This window comes from Podarcis erhardii (assembly GCF_964252035.2).
Source record: "Podarcis erhardii genome assembly, chromosome: 1".
Lineage (NCBI taxonomy): Eukaryota > Metazoa > Chordata > Lepidosauria > Squamata > Lacertidae > Podarcis > Podarcis erhardii.
The window spans coordinates 83113570-83130399 of record NC_138497.1 but is presented as its reverse complement, the minus strand read 5'-3'; the positions used below and the strand labels follow the sequence as shown (position 1 = coordinate 83130399).

Here is a 16830-nt window from a genome sequence, read left to right as displayed (position 1 = left end):
TTGACAGAATGACAGTTCTTAATAATGTGTTTCATAGGCAGAAGTAGAAACAGGTAGAAACTTCCCTGTTTAGGGAAGTTTTTAATGTTTGATGTTTTATCGTGTTTTAATATTCTGTTGGGAGCCGCCCAGAGTGGCTGGGGAGACCCAACCGGATGGGCGGGGTATAAATAAATGATGATGATGATGATGAAGATGAAGTGGCAGTTCCATTTGCCTTCCTCCCTGTTCCCACTGGCAGAGAAAGTGTTGTGTGGTGGGTGCAGCTTGCCCCGGATGTCATCCCTGGGGGAGGGTTGACATCGCCGCGGGTGGCGTCCCCCAGGAACGCCTGCCAGTGGTGGCGCACCCCCTGGACACTAGCCCCGCCCCCACAAGCAGCTAGCCCCGCCCCCAAGACGCTAGCCCCACTCCCATGGGCAATATGGCTTAATCCAAGTGAACGTTTAAGATTAGAGTACTGGGCTTTGGATGCTTATTGGTCACATTTCTACTGGAATACAAGGCTATGGCTAAGGGAGAAGCAGGACCTTCTTCAGGTGTTAATGATGTGAACCCCTCCATCGTAGACACAGCTTGCAAATACCGGTATGTGTAAATGGTTGTTGGCATCTGTCTGTCTCTAGAGACAATGAAGTGCACCTCCATGAGTGAAGACAAACTGCTGTGTTAGCAGCACTGAAATGACCTCCCCGAAGTGCAAACCTGGGCAGTGTATGTGGAGGTCCTGGGCCACCCAGACCACAAGACTCGCCTCTCAGCCTTGCTGATGTGGTTCAAAGGAAAGCAGAGCAATACATTTGGCACTAGCTTGGCTGCAGGAGTTACCGGAAGGAGGCATACAAGATGCCATCCAACCAACTGAGGCACTTAAGATTTGTGTAGAGCATTTGTTGTTGTTTAGTCGTTTAGTGTCCGACTCTTCGTGACCCCATGGGCCAGAGCACGCCTGGCACTCCTGTCTTGTGTAGGGCTTATATATTTTTAAATAAACCACATATCATAAAGACACCACAGTGTCCATTGTGCCTCATTCCAAAAGGAAACACGAACTCTGGGTAAGTGCCCGGAACCCCTGGAATCTCTCACCGCTCAGAGATTGGAGTAGTGTTCAACAATGTATTTGTGGCCTCTTTCAGCGGATGGAATGTGTTACACCTGCCTGTCACATGTTTTAATATGTTTTAAGGTTTTTATTCAGTTTTAGCTTCATACATGTTTTAATCTTTGTACTATTTTGTAAGTGGCTTTCAGTTACTTTTTGTTTTTAAAAAGTGACTGATAAGTGAAATAAGTAAATAAAATACAGTATTTTAGGATGTAAACGGGAGTGGTGAAGTATTATTTCATGCTACTAAAGTAAGCTGAAATTTCTGGATATAAGATAATGACAGCAGAGAAATACAAATTCAATCTGACTATAACTCTTGATTTACACAATATTCTATGACTTGAGTACTCAAGAGCAAAAGTGGTGAAAAAAACTGAAAAGGAACATCAGAATAATCTTACACACATTTGACTTCTCAACAGCTGCCCATGATTAAGGCTGTAATCCCATTCACACACCTGGGCGGAAGCCTTAATTAACTCAGTGGGCCTTACTTCTAAGTAGACATGCTTAGGCTTCTGCTGCACTGCTTCAATTACTACCATTTACTAGGGAGTAAGCCCCACTGAACACAGTTAGACTTGGACTGCAATCCCAACCATGCATCTAGTCCTATTGGACTCAATGGCGCATACTCCCAGACAAGTACATTTAGGATTGCATCTGCCCCTCTCCATTGCTGTAAACAACCAAGTGGTTGTATATGTATATGCCATGATTCAACATGCTCCCCCATTTGGTCCTCGAGCCTGAGAATGAAGGACTCACCAAGTCTTCCATATACAAACTATCAATGATGAACTTTCACAGGCGGTTTACATAGGACAGCGCCTCTGAGGTTATTAATTATAATTGTTTCATAATGAATTGCTAGGAAATGGCTACCTAGTTTAGAAAGGGAAATAGAACTATGAATGAGCAGGTTCCATTGGAGAATGCAGAGACACCTGAGCAATGCATGGACTATAAATGGAGCCAATGGGAGAGGAGGACACTTTCTTTCCCACCTGGCTGGTAGCTGTGAAGGATGGAGAACCACCTACGGCTGTGGGCTTTATTTCTTTTAGCTGCTGCTGTTTCTGCCCAAAATAACTCTGGTAAATGCTGGGGGAAGAAGGGGAAGTTGAAATTCTCTTGTGTGGAAGGGTTAACTAGGAACTGTTGAAACTTTTTTTTTTTGTAATGGTATGCTAACTCTCATGGGGTTGGTTTTAATAGGTGTTGACTTTGTCTTTGCTGTTAGATGCTTTGTGTTGTTCTTAGAGGAAATTCCTCCTGTTATGAAACCAGCCAAGGTATAAGGTCATTAAAAAACTAGTCTGGGCAGTGATTGGTGGCAAATGTTTACTATGAAGCTGCCTGGTACTGGCCTGGATTGATTGACTGATCTAAGTGGAGATAGCTGGACAACTTTCTTTAACTTGCATTGAATTCATGGGGAGGTTGTTTCATGCTAGCAGGCTAGCTTTACTAGCTAGGGCTAACTAAAATGGGTGAGGGGAAACATTTGAATCTTCCAGAACTCTTCTTCAGACAGGCTGTTACTCAAAATGGGGGATAGATGTGGAATGAGGAAGAGAAAAGCCCTTTATGATAGAAATACCAGAATGTTATTGGATGGAGTAACCAGGATGTGATGAGCAAACATATGAGTTACCGTATTTTTCCATGTATAAGTCTAGGGTTTTTTACCAAAAAAATAGGTTTAAAATTGGGGCTCGTCTTATACACAGGTAGTGCTGAGGGGTGTTTTCTTAATTTGGAGTCCCCCAAAATAGGGGGTGTCTTATACATGGTGGCATCTTATACACGGAAAACTATGGTATGTTTCACAAAATGAGAAGTGGGAGTGGGGAAACTGGCCATGAAAAAGACCCCAAAGGTCACTGGAAGGTGGGGCAGCAGCAGCTTTCTGTTGAATCAGGCTTGGGTAAGGGCTGTGACCTCTGTGGGGCTTCCTCTCTGAGGAAGCATACAAAGAGGAAGGCCATTAATTAGACTGCACTGCACCAGGTTTCCAGCTGCACACTGGACAACTTGGACAAAGCAACAAAAGGAGCCATTCCTCACTATTATTTTGAAAACTTAAATGTCAGCAGTTACTTAGGCTCTAGTCCAGCCAAAAGCAGAATCCATTGAATTGCTGTGAGGCAGACCTCAAGAGAAATATGTGGTAGGCTTTATATTAATAAAGCTGAAGATAGATTTTAGGTGGTGCACTAGGTAGATAGAAGTTAAATCGGGTATTATTGGCTAGTGCTTGGAGGGTGTGAAGAAAACCCATTCCTTTGGGTAGTTTTGCCTAGTGGCTGGAGGGCCCACCCAATCCAAGGTCGCAGGTGATAATCCTTTGCTTCTAGCATACTTCTCGTCAGTGTTTTCTTTTCTGGGGGTACTCAAGGGTATGCAGCACCAGCAACTTTCCTCCCAAATGTTAAAAGAGTGGCACTTGTTATTGTTATTAATAATATTTTATTATTTATACCCCGCCTATCTGGCTGGGTTTCCCCAGCCACTCTTAGCCTTTATTGGCATAAGTTTAAACAATAAAATCATAAAATCATACAAAGTCATCCAAATACATTAATAATCCAAACACATACAATGTATAAAAGACTTGATAGCCACCACTGAGAAAATCAGTGATGTGGCACTTATTGTAACAACTTCATAGTGAGTACCAGCGCCTTTTTTCTTATTCAAACACACACACACACACACACACACAGCTTCTCTTGATAGGCTAAACTTTCCATTCTCCGAAACACGCACAAATTGTAGGTCCATCTGGGGTGGGGCCATCAAAATGTCACCACAGGATGTTATTAAATATAATGTCAAAAGTAATTAACAATTTTTTGAGTCCTTAAAGTTGACTTTGTGACCTTCTGGGGAACTCTTTTCAGCCTGATGGCCAAGTTTCCCTCTGTGGTTTTGTTGTTGTTGTTGTTTTGTTTTGAAAAAGCAAGTCTCTGAACATGTGCAATTTCATGTTTTAAGCTGAAACTCGCTTGATGAATGATAGCACTACCAGGAGCACAGGAATACATTGGGGTTTGCTTCTGCTGACCTGATGCTGAACCCATTTACTTGGCAATAGGTCTGTTTTATTTTAGAAAAAGAGAACTTTTTAAAAGTAAAAAACAAACAAAAGAAGCATCTGTAACTGTGTACGTATCTCTCCGACTGCTCCCTAACTGCAAATTCTTAAAATTAAGAAGGGAGGATGGTGTGACAACCCCAGTGCATCATAGCATGGCCCTACTAGGCCAACCAAGGTGATGATGTTTGCTGCTTCCCCCATCACCTGCCACTCTCTCTGGCATCCTATTTCAGGGATTTCAATAGGCGTCTGGTTAGCCACTGTGGAAAGCAAGATGCAGGGCCGAGAGGGTGCTTGGCCTACTAGCTGCCATATTCTTTACAGTAACATATTGGTTATGTTCATGACTGTAAAATGATGTGTGTCAGTGTTCACTAAATGACCCGTCCTTGTGCTTTCTGCAGTGTCTGTGTCATGCGGCAGCTCGCACGTATTGATCACAGTGCCGGTGGATCTCTTTGGGACGGGTGTGGCTGTTGGCGTTCATGAACTGACCCTGGGATCTGGCTGTTCCGTGACTGCTGTTTATCAAGATGTGCTGCAGCTCGAATACCCTCTCCATGCATGTGGAGCCATCAGAGAAGTAAGAAAAGCCTACACAGAATTGAGGAAGCTGGACTAGATGGATCTCAAAGATCCCTTCCAAATCTAGGATTCCAGGATCCTTTGTGACTTGTCTGGGTTATATACAGAGCTGTAGCTAGGGGGTGGTGAGGTGAGCCCCCACCAGGGGCGCAGGCGAGGGGGGGCCCGCAAAATTGGCTAAAAATATATCCATAAATATGTTTATAAATAAAATATTGATTATTGCCTCATAAGAAAAGGTTTTAAATAGAGGATGAGTTGAATGGGGTTTTAAATAGAGGATGAACTGAAGGGGGGGGGCAAAGGGTGATGAGCAGAATTTCTTTAAATGCTCTTTCATGAAATCTAACCTGATTGTGTCATAGCAGTTTGACACCAAAATATAAATTTAACATTCTAGCATTATGCTGTGTAGATGACAGCTTCAGTGGACTTTGAGGGGTTTGCACTTGCCTCTGTACTGCATAGCTTTGATTTCTGCTTTGAACAGCTGGGTGGTAAGAAGACTGGGAGTTTATATAGGCTCGATAACATTGGGTTTTCCTGAAATGCTATCTCTTTCACAGTCTTGTAAAAGATCCTAAAGACTTACAACTTATATCTGGCTCCTAGTTCCTCCCAGACCGTATCCACTATAGAAATGTTCTCTACTACATACCTTCCGCTGCAAATGGTGTGATCCGGACCAGTCAGTTCTCACATCCCATAGATTGTTTCTACCTAAGGTAAGTCTTGGTTCTGGAAGGAATATTGTGCAAGTGAGAGATGCTGGACTATCCCATTAATGTAAGAAAAGAAGGTGGGGCCTTCTTCTTCTTCTTCTTCTTCTTCTTCTTCTTCTTCTTCTTCTTCTTCTTCTTCTTCAGATTTGCAAAAGACAATAAGCAAAGTAGCAAACTAAAATACATTTTTTAAATTAAAAAAACCCAGTCATAACGGTAAGGAGAATCAGTGCTGTTTTTCTAGAAAGGGAGGTCCTAGAACTCACCATGAACTTGTTCTCTTAGAATGGCCATGGCACCCACCTTAGAGGTGCCGGAACTGAGTTCCGGAGAGTTCTGGCTGGAAAAAAAGCCCCGAGGAGAATAAAAATAAAAGAGCTAGAAAAAGAATGAGTAGCATAAATGTGTAGCATATATTCAGTCATGGGATACAAGGTTCATATGTATACAAAATATATCCAGGACTCATAAATGTCTCCAGATAAAATCATGTTTAGTAGGAATATGCCAACCATGAAATTGTTTTGTCATATAAATCACAAACAGCCCCCAAACAGATGCAAAGTCTGAGGGGTCTGCAACGCCTCTGGCAGCATGCCTCTTATGCTTTTGATCACATCTGGTCTCCAAATACTTAAATGTGTGGATCTAGCTTCTCCCATTAGCTATCTGGCCAAGGTAGCATCTTTCATTCTAGGAAGAATGTTTTAATGGATGGATTGTGTTAAGGAGATGTTGAGATGTCTTGGTGTCTATCCCTGAGGTTTGATCCTTAGCAAAGTGTGGCAATTTAGTCTGCAGCTGCTAAAACACCATGTACTTTGGGGGCCTACAAGGATAATAACAGCATGCAAAAAGAAAGAAGAGGCATGTGATGCATAAGATCTGTCCTACAGAAAGAGCAATAAGCCTTCTGAATTATATAAGAAGGAAGTAGATGAAACCTGGTTTCTCTTCTAGGTCATGGAATGTCTCCTCACTTGGAATACAGCCCACATGGATCCCTTTCAAATCCACCGTGATGGAAAATCAGCGCTTGGAGTTTGCCCTTGAAGTCTATGACAGTGAGTGCTCTTAATCAGCTGGCTAGCATGCCTCTCTCCAATTTACAGTAAGCTGCAATATTAGTTAAACCTAGGAACAGAGTTGCCCACTTGATTAAACATTAGTTGGAGAGAGGTGACAATAGTTTATTTGGGAAACAAAAGGTGTTTTCTTATAGGGTCATTTGCTTCTGGTGGACACGTGTTCCATTTGCACCATTTGCAAGGTTTTTTTGGGGGGGGTGTGTAAGCTTTTATACAGTAATGGCTGGTGGTCTTTGGCTCACAGGCTGCATTCACCCTTGGCCAGTTCCCTTGGCCTCGGCCCAGTATACCTGAAGGAGCATCTTCACCCCCATTGTTCTGCCTGGACACTGAGGTCCAATGCTGAGGGCCTTTTGGCGGTTCCCTCACTGTGAGAAGCAAAGTTACAGGGAACCAGGCAGAGGGCCTTTTCAGTAGTGGCATCCGCCCTGTGGAATGCCCTCCCACCAGATGTCAAAGAAATAAACAACTATCTGACTTTTAGAAGACATCTGAAGGCAGCCCTGTTTAGGGAAGCTTTTAATATTCAATGAATTATTGTATTTTAATATTTTGTTGGAAGCCGCCCAGAGTGGCTGGGGAAACCTAGCCAGATGGGTGGGGTATAAATAAATCATCATGACCATCATTTATTAATATTTCAACCTTTTTGAGTCCATGGCTCCCTTGACCAACTACCTTCTTTCTGTGGCACCCCTGTGGCACTCAGGAGCCCAGTTATGTCATCCCTTGCCTGCAGAGCTGGCAGCCTCTCACCCTTTTTCAAACACCCTCCCTTGTGGAGTTTTCCCTCAGTCCCCTCTCCACTCTTCTTGGGAGTCCTCTGGGCAGCCACTGCTGCTGCGCCTGGTCTCTGAGCTGCCCCCCACCCCAAAGAAAGGTGCCTCCTCATGCCGCCCCACAGGAGCCTGGGAAGAGGATGCCTCAAGCCTTAGCAGCGCAATGGAGACTTAGATGAAGGTGAATGTGAGGCCACCATCTTTCTCATCTTGGGAGGCAGCGGTGGGTGCCACCAGGCCAGCATGGTGGAAAGGCTCCCCTTCAGCACCTGGCACTCAGCTCACAGGCAGGCCTTACACAGCAAACACAAGGCCAGTGCAATGCCTGTCTGCCTACCTGCCTGTCCGGCCTCCCACTTGTCTGTCCATTCCCAACAGGAAGGGATGGTGGACTGGCTGGCTGGACTCCCTCGCCCCACTTGCTTACTCCAAGGCCACTTCAGCTCCTGGCAACCAGTACCCCCTGGCTGGCCCCAGAGGCCCCATTCGCCTGGGGAGCTTGTGGCCAGGGCTGGTGCAAAAAACAGCTGTGCAAGCCTTTGAGAAGCAGAGACTTGAGAAGGCATCAGAGGAGGGAGGGGAGGAAAGAGAGGGGTGGAGGCCACTGTTGCCTGTGGCACCCCTGGCCATCATTCAAGGCACCCCAGGGTGCCACTGTACACTGGTTGAAAACCACTGCACTAGGGGCTAATTGCCAGGGCTGGGCATGGGCACCTCATGCTCCTGCAGAACACATACATGCACAGACACATAGGCCCCTCCTCAGCTGATCAGTCAGTGGAGAGGTTACATTATGCAGTATGTTTGAATGTGGAATGTGTAAGTGTACGACTAGAGACAGCGGATAAAACAAACACCATTAGATGTGCTGCTTGCTAAGTGTTTAATGGTTATTGCATTTGTTTAAAAACCAATAGAAATTTGTTTCAAAATGGAGAAGGGACAGCAGCAAGGAGGAAATGGCTTACACAGAAGTGGCCCATTAAAGAAATCTTATCCAAGTCCTTCCAAATAACCTGGAAGTAATACTGGCAGGTGAAGTGCTGTGTTCTAGCAAGGGAGCTCGTAGTTCTGTGGCTCTTGCCTTGCTTCTTACTGACGTCTATGTAATGATTCTATGTTCTTCCTTCCAGGTACCTGGTCTGCACCTAGGTCTGACCCCACTTACTATCTTGGGGATCTAATCAACATCCAAGCATCAGTTAGGAAGGGCAGCCACGTTCCTCTGAAGATCTACATTGATGAGTGTGTTGCCCGGCCAAACGCTGAGTCCTCTGTGAAATACGAAGTCATCACAAACCATGGGTAGGAGATAGGGAGTGGCAGGCCCTGGCATAGGGGAATGGCAACAGGGGAAAAGAAAACTGGAATCAGTTCTATGGCTGTGACCACAGTCAACACTGAAGTTAATTGAAAATGGGACTTGAGCTAGGAGTGGCGAAGCTAGGGGTGGCAAAGCTGTGGGCCTTCCAGATGTTTTTGGAGGGCAGCTCCCTTCAGCGCTGACCAGCAGAGCCATGTGCTGCCGCCGCCATTCTGTTTAGCTGGATCCAGAGTTTGCTACAAATTGTCGTTGTGCAAAGAAAGGAAGAGATATTAAACACTATATGCCTGTTGAAATAAGAGTACGTTTGCTTCTTCTTTTTTCTTGAAAGATAGATGTTTAGCTTGTTTAGAAATTGACCAGCTCTGCCATGAGTGTGGCACTCATGCCAATAATAGGATGGAGGAAATTAGATCATTCATGCCTGCTTCTGTCTGCATTGCAGGTGCCTTGTAGATGGGCAGCAAAGCAACTCCCGTTTCCTCCCCACGCAGGAAGATGGAATCCGTCGCCTCCAGCTGGACACATTCACCTTCATTGGGGCCTCCAACCACCAGGTTGAGGGGGAAGGGGGGGAGGGAACTGAACCTCTGATGTGGGACTAGTACTACACTAGTTTTATGGTCAACTGCTGTTTGGGGGGACAGTGGAGTTAGTAAGCATGTGGAAAATCTAATGTCAACTTTATGGATGAGACATTGCCTCACGTCAATGAGTCTGTGTGAGTGATGAGGGCATCCTTCTGTTAGCCTTCCAATTTTCCCATCCTGTGAGGGCCCATGGGCCGTGTTGTCCTATCCCCCCATTTATCTCACAAGGGGCTTGAATGGCACATCCACAATATCAGATGCATCCTAGTTTGGGCGGTGCTGGTGAGAGTCTTTGAGTCTCCATGCCAGGCATTTGCACTCTGCCACTGGGTTGATGAACCTGCCCTTGTGTGTGTCAGATTTAGTTTTGCAAGGTCCTCCCTAGCCTACAAATGCTAGGAACAGAGTGACAACCTAATGTACAACCTAATTTGATTGTCTAGATCTACCTCATATGTCACTTGAAGGCGGTGCCTGTTGGCTCTGCGGACCCTCGCAACAAGGCATGCTCCTATGACCTCACTACTGCATCATGGAGTTCCTATGAAGGAGGAGATTGCTCCTGTTGTGGTTCTCCTAGTGGATGTGAGAGCAAGAAGAGGAAGAGAAGGCAACAGCAGAAGAAAGGTGAAATCCTCTCCCTAAAACCTATTTTGTATCATTGACTTTATGTACCTGCTAATCAAAAGGTTCAAAAGAATGACTGCCTACTGCAGAGCTGCAGTTGGACTCCAACTTCCAGTATTCCCAAGTCACAATGGTCAATGGTCAGGGATGGATGGAAATTGTAGTCTATGTCTGAAGGACACCATGTTGACTTCCGCTGGTCAACTGGCTCCATTTGGCGCCCAAACAGAAGCAGCCACTTATTTGTAACTTGAATGGCTTCACTTGCTCGTTTCACCATAAATGCTGGGAACAACATTTCCAACCATGACCTATATTTGGAGGAGAGTTAAAACAGCTTGCCCTGTTCATTTCTATACAAGAGCTGTACAGAGAAGGCTGAAAATACTGTGTTAAGGCAGTGGGGTGACAACAAATGGGCGAGTAGGTCTGTATTCGTGAGCCTTTGATTTGTGCTTCCTCCTTGCAGGATTGTCTGGAGAAGCCAACCTCAAGCTTGGTCCCCTTGCACTGAAAGGAAAGCCAACAAACAGCTCCTCCACACTGAATGACATCAGCACTTCTGAGACGATGTCTGTGGTGACCAGCTATGCCACACTCAAGGCTCCCCAGGCTGCTGAGTTGCCTGCTAACCAGAGGGTGACTATTATCGTGAGGGAGAGAGTGAAGGAAGGATCTGGTAAGAGCTTCAGAATTAATAGAGAATGGTCCAAACACAATGATAAATTTTTCAGCACAGCAATGACTTAAACTGACAAGACTAATTATGTATGTTAACATGAAACAACCAAATTGAGCTGCACAAAATCCTGGCATGGTTTTGGCCATAATATTTAGGAGTGAAATAAGATGGAATAAAAAAATAGCCCTCTTGCATTTTATAGCAGGGGGACAGGCCCTTCAGTTTGTCACCTAGGAATTCCATGAGATTTGAACAAGGTTCTGTCACTTGGGCCATATGGGATGGCATTGTTTTGTGTAGACATGGTGCAAGACAACTAGGTGTGAACAGCACCAACTCCGCAATAAACTGCTGTGTGGAAAAGGGCCTGTAGATGACGTCCCCTTTCTGTAAGGCTTGATTTGAGCCTGGGCTCAGATCCAAAACCTGCATTTGCCCCCAGCAAAAGTGCCTTTTGGCATTGGCAGAGTATACTTTCCTTGCCACTGAAAAGCAGCAACCAGTTACTTTGAGACTGGAGGCCTGTAGGTCTAAAAGCCTTGACACCCAGTAAGCTCTGTATTTTATTGCACAGTGCCTTTCTAAATTTTGAAGTACAAATAGTTCTGTGATGTGGATGAAGTAAGGAACAACCAACTTTATAACATCTCTGTGAACTGCCTCTGTTGACACTCCTCTTTTCCCTCCCTTCCGCCAATAGGGTTCTTCCTCCATTTCCCCTTCTCCATTGCCACCCTGGTCATAATAACTACCTGTGCCTTCATTATATTTCTGTCGATTATGGGCTGCTACTGCTCCAGCAGACGGTCCCGTCGTGGATATCGCATGAAGACCATCCGTGCAGCTTTGGTGGAAGTTAGTGCCGTTGCCATGGCACCTGCTGCAACTGGCTCAGTAGCTGTTGTTACCTCTGGCAAATCCAGAGCTATCTCCAAGAGACCTGACAGGAGAGCAGCCAGCAGCTAGTGGGCAAATGGTTTCTCTCCGAAGATTCAGCTGTTTAACAAATAAATGATTGACGGTGCAAAAACACAAAAGTGTGGTGGTATTTTATTAAAAACTGTACACAAGGGATTTGAAGTGGAGAGTTAAAAACAAAAATGGAAGGGCAGGCCCATGGATGTATTCCTCTGCTCTCTAGAAATTGCTTGCCTAGTGGTGCCTGTGAAAGACCTTAGGACCTTTTCGAAATTGGAAAGTAATGAGGGAGAAAGGTGGTTCAGTTTGCATTGAAAGGTGAACCTACCAAATTCACAGTTCCTGAAATTATGCGAGTTCTGAAGCAGCGCCATCCTTTGAAATTCACTCTTGTCCAAATTTTGCAATGTGGTTCTCCAGTGAAGTAATTTGTGCATAATACTGCATATGTGAGTGAAAATAACATGCAAAAAAGTATATTGGGGGAAATTGTGCTATGAAAACTGTGTCTAGATGGGAAAATTGCATACAAATCTGTGTATATTAGGAGAAATTTGCACTAACATGCTGATAGGTTTTCATTGGGACTTTTTTTTTTTTTTTTGCATACTGATTTAAATATAGTGGTACCTCAGGTTAGATGCTTCAGGTTACAGACTCCACTAACCCAGAAATAGTACCTCGGGTTAAGATCTTTGCTTCAGGATGAGAACAGAAATCACGTGGCGGCGGTGCAGTGGCAGTGGGAGGCCCCATTAGCTAAAGTGGTGCTTCAGGTTAAGAACAGTTTCGGGTTAAGAACAGACCTCCAGAACGAATTAAGTTCTTAACCCAAGGTACCACTGTATTTGGAAAAAGTGAAATGGAAAGAAATCAAAATTGACAGATTTGCCCACCCCTTTTTGGAGGTCATTATGAATTTTACACCACCCACTCATATTTCTATGTGATCATGTGTATGCTTCTTTAGATATGCAAGCTGGAAGATAGGCAGACCCATGGGATCTTTGCCACAAAAAACAAACATGGCCACTTTCTCTTGTAAACTGTTTAAGTTCCTAGCTTGCTGCCCTCTTCTTCTGAGTCAGCTAATCAGGACAGAATAACTACAAATTAGGGGGACTAATAAGAGGAGTTCCCAACCTGCCTTTGTCATGCAACACTAATGTGGGGTAGCAGTCAGGAGATATTGGTAGGGTGGGAATGCTGTTCCTCTGCAGTCCTTTCTCACTTCAAGATGAGCCTTCCCCCAATGAAGACCAGCTGAGGAAAAACAACAACATGCTAATGCTTTCAGGAGCCTCAGGACTAGAAGTTACTGGTGCTAAAGGAGAGGATTTGCAAATCACTCCTCACCCATCCCTTTCTGCCTGTCTGTTGCTATCTCTCTTCCTTCTCTTGTTCAAATGTCTTTCATAATAAATAAAGCAAACCCCCTATTTTCTCTATCATTGTAAATAAAACAAAACCACTTTGAGTAAGCGGTTTAACTTTATGCTTCCAAACCACAAAATGTGTCATCTGAGGTTACTTTGGATAAACAGCTTGAGGAACAGGTGGTAGCAGAGAGGCACAGAATAATAACAGCAGGATTGCCTGTGACAAGGAAGTTCCTTGTCCCAGCTTACTCTGCTTTTGACGTGCATATGTAATGACTATCTCAAAGGTGTACTCTTCTGCTTAATTGTGACACGAATGTGCCTTACCTTTGGATGGAAGCTAATTTGAGGGGAAGAAGGCATCCAATAGCAGTATTTCTCAAGGAACTATAGGGTAGGTAAAGGCAAAAGGTAAAGGACCTGTGGACGGTTAAGTCCAGTCAAAGGTGACTATGGGATGCAGCGCTCATCTTGCTTTCAGGCCGAGGGAGGCAGCGTTTGTCCACAGACAGCTTTCCAGGTCATGTGGTTACAGGGTAGATATTGATTGTGACTAATGTCATGCTTCAGATACCAGCAATGGGAGAATACCGAGCCAGAACAAATGGTAATGTGTACACAGCTTAAATCCCCCAGGCCACCAGCAGCCAAATATGCTCTATTGCTTGATCTATGTCTGGTGGGGTGGGCCCCACTACCAGGTTGCAGCCTGATATGAAGTGGATTTGCAACAGCAGCATTACCACCATACAAATATTTGGTAACACAGGAGTGGACTTGGGTAATCTTTCATAATATGGTGCACTGTGTGAGGCCAAAATTTGGTGCCCCCAAATGGATCCTCAATTTTGTGCCCCCGTAGCCTGGCACCCCGATCAGCAGAACCAACCACACCATCCCAAATCTTGCACTGGGTAACAAATTAACCCAAATTACCCCAAAACATGCTTTGTTTTAAAGGGAGATCACACATAGAGGCAGGTCACTTTCCCCTGCTCAATTCCCAACTGAACATGCAGGATTGAAAATTATTATCATTATTATTTATTAAATTTATATACCGTCCTTCACCCAAAGATCTCCTTGACGTGATGCGCCAAAGGTGAAATGCCCTTTGGTGTTGCTCCTCTGGGGCTGACCCACCACCCATGGTGGAACCTCTTTTTACGCTGGGCAGAAAAGCACCGGTGCTGGGAACACACCCTGTCCCAGCAGCAGAAATCCCTGCCTGTGCTTCCTTCTTGGCTTGCTCAGCACCAGCATCGCCACTGTGTGGCAGTACTGCTTCACTCAGGCCACACATGGGTCTGGTGGGGGTGGGCGGGAGTCAATAAAGTTCTTGGGTAACCACATTCCTAGAAGTGGCACCATTCGCCCTTCTCTTTCAGGTGAGAGCCTGTCTTGTCATCTACATTACCTGCACAATTGTGGTGGCTGTGATCAATGTTTTCTACTTGGAAGACATACCGTTCAATCCCCGTTATGGGAACTTAAGGTGCAGTAGAATTGAGGAGTACTGTGAAATGGGGCATCAGGTTGCAGTGAGTACTTCCTGTGTCCAAGCCAGGTCTCTGTTTCCTCCATGAACACTACTTTAGGATAAACAGTGCTACTGACATACAGATGTGGAAGCTGCATCGGAGGGGTGGTGGGTAGGGAGTTATTAATTGCCAGTATAATGCTGGGCACCCTCTCTTGTTTAGATGCATACAATAAATAGCATGCACGCACCCACAAGTTACATTCTACAAGAAGAAAATTCATTTTCTGGGGTCAAAGCATCTAGGTGCAAATGCACTACAGTGGTCCTTGAACTTAATCCGTTCTAGAAGTCCGTTCCAAAACCAAAGCATTCCAAAACCAAGGCACACTTTCCCATAGAAATGAATGCAACATGGATTCATCCATTCCAGACTTTTAAAAACAACCCCTAAAACGACAAGTTAACATGAAAGTAAAATTGGGAAATGGGGGGATAATGGGGATTATGCACTTTTGTTAAAATTGCCATGTTGGAATTCCTAATAAAAAAAATTATTTAAAAAACAACACCAATGAACATGTGCTGAGCTGCAAATGTCCCACCCATAGCAGCTATGTCATGCTGCACCTACTGGTGTGAACATAAAAAAGAAGGATGCACATCTAGAAAAAACTCAGTGCTCCTGATGCTGTCATCTGCTGGTAGCTTACAATGGAAAAGCAGTAGGGTAGCACTAGGAACCACCCACCGGGAAGCAGCCATACTCTGATGAAAGTCCTAGGAATTCTTCTATAGAGATGCCTAGCTCCCCTCCAGAATTGCACTTTTCAGCTTCCCTGGAATTGTACTGTTTAAGTCTGTACTGTACAAATATCTTCAGCCACATAAGCAGCATGTGCCTCAGCTACTGTGCCATATGTTTGTTTGTTTCTTTTGCCTTTTCTGGCAATATGCTTCTGTGTGATTTTCCCCCTACATTGAAACCCTGGAGTGACTCTGCCAGTCAATGTAAACAATATTAAACTAGATGAACCATGGTTTCCTATGTTGTTCCTATGATCTAGAATTGCAAGGCTTGCAGACCTGTGTTTCCAGTACCTTAAAATCAATGGGACTCACATCTAAGTAAATGTACTGTACCTCAGAGTAGGCTGTCAATAAGGCTCTCCTTTGAGCAGAGGGTAACAGAACGACCATCTCATTCACTGTCTCATGCTCTATTTTGAAGGAGTGTTGTACAGTCATGCGTAACAATCTCCTGGTTTTAACTTCCCTGGGATTCTTTATTTGCATTTCCATGGCAGCCTTTGGATGCAAAGCTGTGTGTAGATAGACCACCGCTGATTAGGATGCGGTAAGTTTGCTAGTCTTCTATTATAGGAGGAAGTGGGTGCCAAGTGATGTAGGAAATAGCAAGGTCAGAGATTAATGAGTTGGAGTAGAGGAGGCTGGAGACAGTGATAGAGGCACATGCTATTTTGGTCACTAATGCCCTGCACCAAACACCATCACATCCCAGACTCATACAAGTGATGGAATATAATAAAATATGATTAACTGTGAACACAGGTAGGGGACTGCACTGTACTGCTGCATTTCTGTAGGGGGGGGGGACCCTACAGAGATTGAATAAGAAAAACACTCCAGGCTGGCCTATCTGACTTAGAAGGTTAAGGCTTGCCTGCACATTTTCCTTTATAGCTTTCTTTATAAGAGTCCAATTGACTTACAAGGCAGGAAGGCAGGAAGGCAGGAAGATGTAAATGTGTATCCCCCTCTCAGTTCAATGGCCCTGTTTGGGAAGTAAATATGCTTAAAGGTTACACCCATGGTGTGGTGGCCACAGATAAGGCATTTTTAGGCAGGCTCTAGCTAAATCAGACATGAAGGGGGAAGGGAGGAAGAGATGCAAAAAGGCTGGGACAACAAGGCTGACTGCTGACTGCTTATGAGAAGAACCTGAGCTTCTGTTTTCCTTCACAGCCCATTGCCTCCTGAGGCAAGAATGGAATGGAAGCCTGGCATTTCCTCAGTTCCATTGAAGTCAAACAGAAATCTGCAACTAGACTTTTTTGCCCTGAGCCTAAATCCTTAGTACCTGAACTTAGTACCTGAAGGAACTTCAGTTCCTTCAGGTACTAACTCCACAAACTCCCTTTGTGGAGACTAGTGACTTCCCACCCACCCACTTAAGAGCACACACTGTGATTTTGCCCTTCCCCCCTCCATTGTTTATTATGCTCACCAAACTCTTGGATATTAACTTTAGACTGTGTACTATTTCATCACTCTCACTTGCCTTTCGAGGACAAGGGTTCTCCCTCAGAATACTAAAACCCAGGGCCAATCCAATGAAGTTGAATGTAGGATGAAATTTGCTGCCACAAGATGTAGTGGTGACAACCAGCTTGGATGGCTTTAAAAGAGAAAGAGACAAAT

The 16830-nt window shown here is 44.6% G+C and overlaps 2 protein-coding genes across 2 annotated transcripts; both read left to right on the top strand.

Annotated features, from left to right (window-relative positions):
• Positions 1–2138: 2138 nt before the first annotated feature.
• Positions 2139–11648, top strand: OOSP3 (oocyte secreted protein family member 3; the record flags this gene model as incomplete). The annotated part of the gene is made up of 9 exons (XM_081853986.1): positions 2139–2208; positions 4619–4797; positions 5412–5524; positions 6482–6585; positions 8522–8693; positions 9158–9269; positions 9746–9929; positions 10399–10608; positions 11312–11648. 9 exons carry the CDS (start codon positions 2139–2141, stop codon positions 11575–11577), a joined length of 1410 nt encoding a protein of 469 aa, XP_081710112.1. The 3' UTR covers positions 11578–11648.
• Positions 11649–13487: 1839 nt separating this feature from the next.
• Positions 13488–16455, top strand: LOC309331131 (uncharacterized protein; the record flags this gene model as incomplete). The annotated part of the gene is made up of 4 exons (XM_081843197.1): positions 13488–13515; positions 14268–14449; positions 15620–15745; positions 16375–16455. The coding sequence occupies 3 exons, from the start codon at positions 13488–13490 to the stop codon at positions 15722–15724; spliced, it is 315 nt and encodes a 104-aa protein (XP_081699323.1). The 3' UTR covers positions 15725–15745; positions 16375–16455.
• Positions 16456–16830: the final 375 nt, after the last annotated feature.